The 12,511-nt window shown below is 33.3% G+C and overlaps 1 protein-coding gene across 3 annotated transcripts in view; it reads right to left on the bottom strand.

The window, feature by feature from the left end:
• Positions 1-4,892: 4,892 nt before the first annotated feature.
• LOC145268764 (uncharacterized) overlaps positions 4,893-12,511 on the bottom strand; it is a 52,208-nt gene continuing 44,589 nt past the window's right edge. For all 3 annotated transcript variants that reach the window (XM_080124361.1, XM_080124360.1, XM_080124362.1), the window contains 2 exons: positions 11,855-11,967; positions 4,893-7,184 (listed from right to left, as the gene is read on the bottom strand). In XM_080124361.1, coding sequence (XP_079980487.1) covers positions 5,260-7,184; positions 11,855-11,967 — 2,038 coding nt within the window. In that variant the 3' untranslated portion in view covers positions 4,893-5,259. The remainder of the gene's footprint in view (positions 7,185-11,854; positions 11,968-12,511) is intronic.

The following is a 12,511-nucleotide window of genomic DNA, read 5'->3' as shown; positions in this document are numbered from 1 at the left end:
GTGGTCTTGGTTAAGGCTTTAAGAAAAGGATTTCCACCAAAACAAAATCAAAACTCACATTTGAAACAAGTTGTGTTCTATGACTACTCTTCTCATCTCGAATGTTATTTTACAATGTTTCAGTCAAGTCAGAAAACTGAATTACCTTAATATTCACAGAAAGAATTAAGGTGCCTACATGGGAAATCTTTTAAACCAACACATTTCAGGAGAAAACATTATGCACTTACACGTAATCGTGAAATTAATATAAATTCTAAAAAATAATGATCTGGTATATGTGCTAGAAGCATTTATGTTCCCAGATGGTGAATTTAAAGATGGTGGACCCTTCATTTAAGTCAAGGATTATTTTCAGTGTCTGTCATATTGAATTATTCTCACAATTCTTCCACATTAAAAAATACAATAAAACTCAATAATTCGATAAATTCTATTTTTAATTGCAATTATTTTTCTAATGAATCATTGTTTTGAATTTATACTAATTCAAAAAATTAGTAATGTTTTCACCTGAAATGCGTTCATTCAAACTAACCACCAGAATTTGCTATTTATACATACCTATATTAAATCAATAACTATAATAGTTAATTTGACTTATCTAAACACTTTACTGCAGTTTCATGGTATATCCATTCATCAGCAACATTTATAAATGTCGATTAACAATGTTATTCATCTGAATGCACATCAAACAGATGAATTGAGTGACTACTGTAAGTTAGATCAACTCTGCAAAGTTGCATGCTAAAGGGTCATTTTCTTGCAACTTCCAGGAGATTCAAATTATTCTAACATTTCTTTTATAAATAAATATTATGTCCTAATAATCGAGCACTATATTGGATTTATTTCTACAATATTTAGAATCATTACAACAATTATGTGCATATATATTTAATGAACCCTATACATTAGTTTGATTTTTTTCATGAATACTTGCAAAGTTAACTGATACCAAATGTGACTGATTCATCAATTTACATTTTGACATTTTTGTGAAACCAATGGAAGATCAAACTAATGTATTGAATAAAATATATATTTAAGCACTCGTTATTATTCCTATAACACACACACACACATATATATATACACTTTCATGAATTACAACAACCTGCTGACATGTCTTCATAAATACTTAATTTCCTTTAATTGGACGAAAGCAAAAGGTGGGTTTGTTGAATCTCTCAATCAGCAGTAATTATCACTTCATGCACTGATCGTTGCATAAGATTGAAACACTAGTGTCTGTAGGTATAAAAATGTTAATATTTTTTAAAATATCATTATATATATATATATATATATATATATATATATATATATATACTCGGGTTTTTTTATATTCAAAAGTAATGGACTAATGAATTCAACGAGGTTGTTAGATAGTGCTCAATAAAAAGAGCTGATAATACTTGTTTATTGTTATATAAACATGCTCACATCCTGCTGCTACAAATAGCCACTTGTTTCAATCAAACAACAGATATCATCAGGCAGCGACTTGACTATTCGAAAGTTCAATGAACTTTTGAATAGTCAAGTCGCTGCCTGATGATATCTGTTGTTTGATTGAAACAAGTGGCTATTTGTAGCAGCAGGATGTGAGCATGTTTATATAACAATAAACATATATATATATATATATATATATATATATACACACACACACACGCACACAGATTACAGAGTGTCGCAAGAGTAAAAGAATGAGAATACAAATTTAAAACTACTGAGAGTAAAATTTAAAACGGTTAAAGGTTGCAAATCCATTTCTTTGTTTTATGAAAGGTGTACAGAGCAAAACAGGTAAGTGTTAAAATGAACAAAAATCTAAAATCAACTTTTACGTTTATCCAAAGTTAATTTTCTGTTATATTTAGACATGTCTTCTCATTCCTTTGCTCATCAATCTTGTTTGCAAGTCAAAACCAATGAATTGAACGAGTTAGGATGATTCAAAGGATGCATACATTTTTTTTTGGGGGGGGGGGACACCACACACACACATATCCGAATGAAGCAAACACTTTTTTTTTTTTTTTTAAATGTTCTTTAACACTACTCAATTACAAGGATAACACACAATATATTCATTAGTTCTACAAAAAGATAATTACATATCAGAAATACGACATACCAGATGATGATGCTGACATATTCCAACATGTAAATATCTCATATATACATAGATGTTATTATAGGAAATGAATAACAAAAACAAGTCACAGCAAATCATCATTTTGTTTATTAAATTTGACATTTGATGAGTGTTTATTGATTGGAAAATTTTTTAAAAGTGTGTGTATACATATTATATTTACACATACACACACATATGCAGAGAGAGAGAGAGAGAGAGAGAGAAATAGGAAAAGTTGATAATAAAAAATAAAGTAAATTACAATATTTATTGATCCATCAAAATTTTTAATCTTTATTTTTATTGGCCTGGAAGCTAAAAAAAAAAAATAGCTATTAACCGTATTTGTTTATTTTAAATTGATTCCTTTTGAATACAATATACTCTTGATATTTTCATCTTATCTATATTTTAATTTTATTTATTATTTAATTCATTGTATGTTTTAATTTGTTTTATTCTTTTTCTTTTCGATATGAGTACGTCTTAATGAATATGTTAGATGCAACCTTTGAACATTTAAATGTCACGCGCAAAGCCATTGCTCATAACAGGAAATGCTAAATTATTAAACGTTCAATTTTTATTGTATTGAGCAGTTCATTTAAATGCAATTCAGATAATCAGACCTCACATCAGTGGGGGAGGGGTGGAAGTGATACACAAAAAAGCTGTTGAGAATGAAGGCCCTGAAATAGTGTGTATTCTCTTCTGATGACCAGACATTATCTGGGGGATGATATGAAATACTTCACAGGATAAAAAAACAAAAACAATAAACACAATTATATACTAATCTACAATTTCTTTATTTAAGAAGAAGGCTGTTTTCTCTCCTGGTCACCTGGAACATTAACTGGAAGTCAAAATTAAATACTCAAATGAAAACGGCTGAAAAATATGAATATATACAAGGTAAACTGTTTCTTTCAAAACAATATCTTCTGTGTGGTTCACTTTCTACGCTTTCTGTGTAATTCGCTTTCTTCATGATGCATTTCTGCAACTCTTTTGGTAGCAACTTTATTCTATGATGTTCATTTCATTTTAAGTTTTTTCGATTTTATTTTATCACAATCACTTAAAGTTTCGGATCATATATTTCTTTGGACTTACTGTTTTGGATTTTACGACAATCACTTCACACCTGGGATGGCATTCTCTTCATTGTAGCTATGACTAAACTTCATTAATTGACGAATTACTTGATTGTTATTCTATTGAAAATGCCTTTTATTTTTGCGAAAAGTTTCTCTTTTTTTATTTTTAAATTCATGCTAAACAGTAATGCATGTTTTATTAATGTTTATTCTCTGATGAAAAGAGTATATTTTTGAAAATGCATGGATTAAGTATTTTTCTTTATTTTAATTCCTTGTTCGAATTTTTGATGGATCAATAAATATTGTAATTTATCAAATTTTATTTTTCGTCACCAATTTTTCCTTCTTTAATTGCTCTATTCTAGTACATTGAGCTTTTTTATCATCGTGATACGTTCCAATTTTAAGATAATATTGATATATATTGTTAAATATCAATGTTTTTTTTTTATTATTGAGAAAAGGCAACAAAAGAAAAACATACAATTTTTGCATCCATATAAATTTTATAAGATATATTTTTATATATCCTTTGTCAGCATTGACCCAACAAGTTTTTACAAGGATGAAATGTGGAAGATTCTGAGTAGCTAATTGCTATATTTTCATAACTTTATATATATAATATTTCCCCCAAACCGCTTGCCTTGGGGAGACAAAAACTTGCTGCTATGGTTTCAAATGATCTGAAATAACAGCAAGAGGAGACTTAATTCCAAATATTTCTCATATGTTATATCTCCCCTCTTTTTTTGGAAATAGAATACGATTAAGAATATCTCCAGTATCAAATAATCCTTATACACTGTGAAATTTACTTTATGTATGAAAACCAAAGAGGGTAGATATAGCATACGAGAAATATTTGGAATTAAGTCTCCCCTTACTGTTATTTCAAATCATTTAAAACCATGGTAGCAAGTTTTAGTCTCCCCTCCATCAAGGCTAGAGTTTTGGGGGAAATATCAGATATTTTGTAATTCATATGCAAAACTAGGAAAACAAATGACTATAATTGAAACCTTTTATGGCTGTAAAAAGGTGCCAAAAAATAGGCTCTGGATGATCACCTTAATGTGCGACCTTAAGGGCAAATGTCACATAGTCCACTACACAATTCAGGTCATTACCTTTCCAACGAACCTTCATTTGTTTAATTCTGATCAATAGTCGCAGACATTTGGAACATAAAATTGCCAAAAAACATGGTGTATATATATATACACACACATACCATGTTTTTGGCAATTTATAATATATATATATATATATATATATATATATAAAAATAATCGTAGCCAAATTGAATATTGAAATGCTTATATCTTTGGTTCTATTGGGATGAAACTACATGAAAATTTGAAGGCTTTTTGAAGATTATAATACTATTCTATAGTTAAAATTTTATAACAATTGGTTAAAGAAATTACAAACAAAAACAAAAAAACCTATATTTTCTAACCAAAAAAATGTGCCTAAATTTGCATATATAGTGTCCTGGCAGGTTAGCTTCAGTTTTGCTGCTTTGGGATGAATTTTGCTAAGTTTTTTTGCTTTTTTTGCTTGGTTGTCTCCTCTGTGGCCTTGCCAGGCCACTAATATATATCAGACTAGAGGGATTTAATAAACAAAACAAGGAGTTGCAGCTTTCTGTAAATAACTTCTTTCTGTTATTTATTTCCTACAATAACATTTTACAACAGAAGTATTTGTGGACAAACATAACATTATCTCTGTTATAATGCAGGTGTATGTGGGGTTGCGAGTTTATTTTGTTATGTCGCACATGATGATTTATTGTGTTTTAATATCTTCCATACTTTTGAACATCTGTGAAACACCTGATTGTATCGTACAGGTAAGAACTGTTTAGAATGGGAATCTCTCATCTTGTATAGACAGTTATATCAGCAAAAATACAATCAATCTCATGAACTGGTGCTGCAGACTAATCTTGTGAACAATTTGTGAGAAAAAGTGCAAACCAATCAGATTCGGAGACACAACCTACGAATTATTTTCCAAATAAGTTTGCGAAGGTTTTTCAAGTTCCTGTTCAAGAGTAACAAGAAAAAGGTCGGCCATACATTCCTCGACTGTATTCGGAAGAGTGTACGTTTCTCCTAGCTGGTTACGGATCAACTTCAAATGAGGGCGTAACTTGTCATGCAAGCTAACAGCTGGATCTTCTCGACAACGCTCTGCAAGTTTATCCCGTAACGTCCAAAGTTTGGCAACAAAAGACTTACTGGTGGAGCGATGAGAGTTTGATAAGACGCTACTCTGACGACTCAAGGACTTTAATGTCACAGACTCACCCGCTCCCCTACTGCTACTACCAGGACTAGATTCTGCAGGAACCGTAGACTGTGATGAATATCTGGACATGATGCGAGACATGTTCCGTGGCTCACTGGAAGAGGGACAGTCAGTAATGTCAAGGCCAACCTGGTTGCGACCATATATGGTCATATCTAAAGAAGGAATACGTGATGCAACTTTGTTGAGTGGAGAAGAGAATCTACCAGGGTTCGATATGACAGTAGTGGCGGACGAAAAGCCTGGGAGTGTCGGGAGGGAATTCCGATCAAGAGATGATGTAATGGTGATGTTTGAATCGGACATTTGTGGGTGGAACGGAAGACGACTAGAATCCAAACGATGGTCAGCGCTGCCAGCACCAGTCGCAACCCACAGTTCATCACCAACTTTGCCTGGATTAGACGGACTCTGATTTGAAGGAGCATGGACGGCACCTGTGAAATTGTCTTCAGAGTTTGTGTCGTCATCAATAGTTATGGCATCTTCAGTGGTCTCGGGCACAGAGGGGGATGCCTGCGAGGTAACTGTTCGATCGGAAGAATCGGGAGATTTTTTATGACTGTTAAGTCGTTTGATATTAAGAATCCCAGAATTAAAATACACTGACCCCGTTTGATCCTTTATGGTGTCCCTTCCTGCTATTAGACTAGAATTAGGTGTGCTGTATTCAAAGTTTTCAGGATTCTTTTCAACCAATCCAGACGTACTTGGAAGATCACTGTCAAGTGACAACAAATTTCCATGCGTATTGTCTATCATAGTAGTGGAGCTGGAATCATGAAACTGACTGCCACCACTGAGGTGATTCTGCAAAAGAATATATAATTCCTGTTTCACATCTGCCCAGGTACTGAAGCCGCCATCTTCGGCACTCAGATGCAACATTTTTTTAAAACGGAAAGCCCAAGGTTCAGTCAGATCAAATACTGTTGCTAATGCAGAGGTCAGTTGGCCCTCATCACTAAACAAGTACTCTTGGTATTCCTTTTCTGTCACAGTGGTCAACGGTCGCTCGTATGGGCTCAAACTCCTTAGTTGATCCTCTGTGTATCCCAAAAAGAAATCTTTTCTTCGTCTACGAAGCAAAACATCGACTCTTTCTAAAATACTGAGTTCCATTTGATCAACCGATGGAAAGACTGGCATGTCATGAGTTGAACTAACTTTGTTACTGTCAACGGGCCAAGATTGTACGTCGGTATTAACGGTCGAGGGCATCTCATATTTATCTTCACGTTCAACTTTTATAACAGTGCTTCGGTTTAAACTGGACGAGCTTGGAAACTCTGTTAGTTGACTATGGTGGGAATCATCCCTGGACGGAAGATGAAGGCTGAGGATTTTCTCATCCTCATGTCGGTAAGGAGAGACCAGGGAATGTAGATCTGTGCCAGTCATCGTGAGGAGGGAAGCAGACGAAGTTGGTATAGAGCTTCCAGCACTTGTCAGACGGATTGGTTTTGGGCCACGCCTTGCAGAACCATCCAGAGAATGATGCTTCTCCAAGGAGGACCGAGAGTTACTGTTGCCAATACGAGCCCGGTGGACATCGTACAATTCACTGTACTGTCTCCATAGTTGAGTTGCATAAAGTTTGGCTTCTCCAAGACCTAGAAATAGAAAAAGAATCAATTGAAAAATAAAAAAAAAACAATTACTATTGCAAAGAACAAAATGAAATTATAAAATTTGTTTTTTTTTTTCTTATTTTATTCACTCCTAACAAGGCACATAGCTACTGTGATGTAAGGGAATACTGTGATATGGGCCAGATTTATGATGATGGATAAGTGGGGAGTTGGATAGCAAGATGTTTGTTCAATATACATTTAAAGTTTTGCATGTTAATACAGTCGGAGAAACAAGGAAGAAATTTCAAAAGCAAACATTCCAAACACTGATCAAACCATTAAAGTATTAATAGAAAGTTTTCTGACATCTAGAAACCAAGAATGTGAGTAGCTGGTTAAAGTAAAAAAAATAAATTTAAAAAAAAAAAATTTTTTTGAATAAAAATTAAAATTTTTTTTTTTTTTTAAAATTATGTCACTTTGCTTTTTATTAGTTTAAGTCATACCAATGTATTTTAAGAAAAAGTCCCCTCTGATTAATGTTTACTATTATTTTGATATTTCAAAATTTCAAAAAATATTTTTTATTACAAGATATTTTTTAACAATAAAAACATTTCACTATTTTTTTATTTATACTTCTAAAATGTAAAATATAGTTTTTATTATACAAAATTATTCTATAAAAAAGCAACATTTCAAAAGTAAAGGCAAAAAATATATTTTTTTATTATAATATATTTTATTAAAAACTAGCTAGGGGTGGGGCACAACCTTGTTGCTCATAAAATATGTTTACATATATTTTAATTCATGCAGATTTAGTATTTATCATTACAGAGCCAATTTTCTATTGAATGTTACACATATATACAAGTACGGATTTCAAAAATTAAAGAAAAAAAAAAAAAAATCAATGGGTGCTATCAACTAAAATCCAAACAAAAACATTTAGCCCTCCAGCTGCGTTCACTATGGTTTGGGCTAACTCGACAAATAGATAAGAGTTATAAAATTAAACCAATTTTAGCTATGATTAGTTTACGCGTGCGAAAAACTAATAAAAATGTTGGCAAGTTGAAATGAACATTCTGCATTTCAACTTGACTTTTTTGTATGCGTTATTCATCCAAACAAAGACTTTACTTGTTATAAACTATCTTTCGTGTATGATTACGGTTTCAATGTTATGTAACCAGTAGTTTAAGAGTTATATGTATCAGTTATATATTTTCACAGACAAACATACATACATCTTGTGTTTTATTTATATAGATAAAACTCAACATATGGCCGAATAAAAGCAGTGAGAAGTTTTCTAACCTGATCACGAGGGCGATCACAAGGGCGATGACAACAGTATGTTCTTTCCCTTGTTTTGATTCTCGGGTATATATCTAGTGATATGTTTTTGGGTTGCGTGATGTGGTTCTCAGTTGATGAACTGTGTCAGATATATATATATACTCAAGAGTCAAAACAATGAAAAGAATATGCTGTTGTCATAGCCCTAGTGATCAACACCTTGGCAGTTTATCTCGTATTGGCATATTTGGCAGTATATTTCGTATATCAAAATTAATGTCTTGGAATGTTAGATTGAGAAGTTTAAACGTTGGACTCTTAACGATGTTTCGGTCATGGTAGTCAGTGATTTTTTATAATTGTTAAAGCAAAAGAGCTTTACAGTTCTGCACTTTTACAATGACGGTTGATTATATTACTTGTTTTGATTGGACAATTGATGATGAGAACAATACGAAAAGAGATTTGTCTCGTTAGCATTGAATGTGATTATCCATGTTCTATTATTAATAATTTTGGAGTCTTCAACTTGCGAGAGTACAGATAAAAATAAAAATGAGATTTTATTATCATCAATATAAACAACCTGAAAACATATTTGCAAAATAACCTATACTAGCTGCATCATGCTGTCATAGCCCAATATCATAGCCCGATATCGTTTTAGTTTAAATTTTTTTAATTCTATACTTCATTGTTTTTACAATTGAGTCACTACTTACTAAGACCAAGAACCATTTGAGAATAATTATTCTTAGCCAAAAGATGAGGAACACTATTGGCATATGATGGTATGAACTAGACTTATTTTTATGGAAATCACTCTAGACAAAGCATGACACCACTTGATGTATAAAGAGCTTTTAAAAAAAAGAAAAAAAAAAGAAACTCAAGATCAAAAACTAGCAAATGATAAATGTTATTTAGATTACGACACAGAAATCATCAATTCTTCCATCTATGTCAGAAACATTGCATATGGAATGTGAGAACTAAAGGAAAAAAATAAGGGAAGCAAAAGTTACAAGGCTGCCAATAGTAAATCCAAGGTCCATCTTTCTACTCTCCATTCTTAATTTATTGACATTTGAAAATGACCAAAGTTGTAATCAGCAGAGAATGACCCCATGGTAACGTGTTCCACTGATGAAGAATTTAAACAAAGAAATTCTGCCAATACTAAGCACATGTAGAGAAAACAGTCTTTATCTGTTGTGGTAGAAGACGATTTCTTGCTGTGAAAGAACCAAAGATTGGAGCTCAGTCGATAATCTTCCATGGAAATAATGATAAAGTAGAGAGACTAACACCATTTCTTTTGTGAGAAAGAGGTTGTAGAGAAAAGAGCTTACTCCACCTCCCTCTCACTAGATTTCAAAATCAATTTTATACTATGTGAAGACTTTGTGCAGCACTTTCTGGGATGCACACACGGCTGATACTACTTTCTTCTCATAATTGCATTTGTCGCACAATCAGCACCCCCCCCCTCCATCTCTCGTTAGCCTCTTATTAGAAATTTAGACATACCAAAAAATCATTTATGTGATTGAAAAAGAAAAATGGGTACTTAGACCATCAAAATTTTATAGGTAGTTGGAAGGTACTAAAAACTTTTGTGATTTTTTTGCGCAAACACTGACCAATTTTTTTTTTGCGCAAACACTGACCAATTTTTTTTTCAATGAAAAGCATACTATTTCTGTTACTACAAAAGATAATTCAATAAAAATATTGAGAAAATGAAAACAATATTCTTTTTTGTTATGAAGAAAATACAATAATTATTGGACAATTTTTACAAAACTTAAATGCCAAAGAAAAATAATTGCTTTTTTATTTTTTATTTCAAACTTATATATTTCTCCTATAAATAAACTAGCCTGGGTGCCCGGCATTTGGCAGGCAGGAAATGACGTAAGTTTAAATTAAGGCTAAACAATCGAAAAGAGGCGATGAGTTTCGAAAATATCGGCGAAAAAGTGACCCTTCCCTGTAGAAAGTGCCCAGTTGAGGGTGAAGGAATGAATGTTTTTGGCCAATTTTTCGATATTTGTCGTCTGAAGGATCAGGCTTCAAAATGATACTGATCTCGTAAAAATCTGTCGCCGTTGTCGAAACTTTTAGGCAGACATACAAACATGCATGCATATATACATTTAAACAGACAAGTGAAATTTATATATAGACTAGCGGGGGGGGGGGGGGGGGTACCAGGCGTTGCCCGGGTGTTTGGAAGTGTGTGTGGTTTTGGGGTAAATCAAAAATCCGCGGGTTGGGGGGGGGGGTGTAAATAAAAAAAAGTTTTGGTAGGTAAGTATGAGGATCGAACCCTTGTGGCTAAGTTGCGACGTTAACAATTGGGCCACCGCGAATAGTAAAGGAAGCACGTTTGAATTTATTTAAGTATTAAAAACAGACTTAACACATGGCCGCAATAAAAGTTAACTCTGCTGCTTCTATTTCACCTAATTAATTAATGAGGTCAAATAGAAGTCACGCAGTTAACTTTTGCTGCGGGGCAGCGTTTGGGTTTGTTTACCCAACTTTGACTGGTTTTTTTCCCCAAGATGTTGGTGAGGGGGAAACCAGCTCCCCATTGTCCAGATTGAATAGCAACTGTCTGATATAAGAAGCTTGGCCCCACATTGATCAAAGCTGATTGCTTCTGGACGTTTCCCGTTGCGATTGCCGGGAAAACGCCTTAGCTCTGAATTAGGTTCGGCATTATACAAAAAAGCTGAATGAACACAAGGCTGAAATAGCAAGAATTTTGTAAAAATCGACGTAAATAAATCTATATGCTACACGCGTTCCCAAATCGTAGATATTATTATATAGGGGCTATATAAACAGTTCTAAGCGATAGTAACGACCCCGGGAGCGTCGGCGAGAGAAGCCTTTGTGAGACATACATAAAATGGTCACACACATTTTGCCTTTTATATATATAGATGGATTTTTGATATCGAATTTGCATTTGTTATTGGGATTCCTTTTGTTGTGTTTTTGATAAGTAAGGAAGTATGTAAGGAAATGATGGTTTACATTACATTTAAACTTCAGCATGTCTGTACAGTCAGAGAAGCAGGGTGGTAGTTCCAAAGTGTAGCAATCCAAGAGAAGAAGCTATCAGAGAAGAAAACTTTCTGGCATTCAGGGATCTCTACAGTGAAGTGATGGGTTTTTTCTGTTAAATGTTTTTTGGGGGGAGGGTATCTATATCAAGATAGTACAAACGCAAGGAGTTTGTCAGAAATAGGCACATGGATGCAACATTGCAGTGATGGGCCAGGAGTTAAAGCATAGTTGATAGTGTGCAATCTATTAAAAAGGTCACTTTAAAACTCTAATAAAAAAGGAACATTTCCAAAAAATAATTACTCTAATGCGTGAGCACTTACTTCTGAAACCACCTTTTGAGCTGTCTGTTCCAAGTCGTCGCCTGAAGTCTTTCGCCCAATCAGCATCTGATTCCAAACAGTACTTGAGTTTAACAATACGGCAATATTCACTCCTACAAAAAATAAAAAAAGCTTGGATTGAGGACGGGCAAACTGTTTAATTACATATAGTAACTAACATTGGGGGAGATCACCCAACGACCAGAGGCAAAACGGAAAAAGGGTTCAATTTGAAATTTCTCATTTTGCTTTGTTTTCTAAATTAGGTGAAAAAGGAGAATGTGTTTCTAATAAAGTGATTATAAAATGGATAAATGAAAAGATTATCTAGCTAAAATGAATATATAGAAGGTTAGTGAGAAAACTCCAACAGACTGCTCGATTAAGAAAATATCAAAATAAGAGTGTAATATTTATTCATATATGTGTTACAGAAGATAAGAAAAACATTGGTACCATCGGTTTCAAATCCAAACAGTTGATACGAATATCTGGTTGACTATGCTGGACTCTCTTTAACCTCTGTTTTAAGATACAAACAGAGGTTGAAGAGAGTCTGACATAGGCAACCAGATATTTGTCCCCTTAGTTTGGATTTGAAACCGACGGTACCAATGTTGTTCTGATCTTGTGTAACACATATATAAATATATTTAT

The sequence above is a fragment of the Euprymna scolopes genome, chromosome 44 (assembly GCF_053919585.1).
Source record: "Euprymna scolopes isolate OS-2025 chromosome 44, ASM5391958v1, whole genome shotgun sequence".
Taxonomy (NCBI): Eukaryota; Metazoa; Mollusca; class Cephalopoda; order Sepiida; family Sepiolidae; genus Euprymna; species Euprymna scolopes.
The sequence above is the reverse complement of the archived record's forward strand: the minus strand, read 5'-3'. Positions and strand labels throughout refer to the sequence as shown.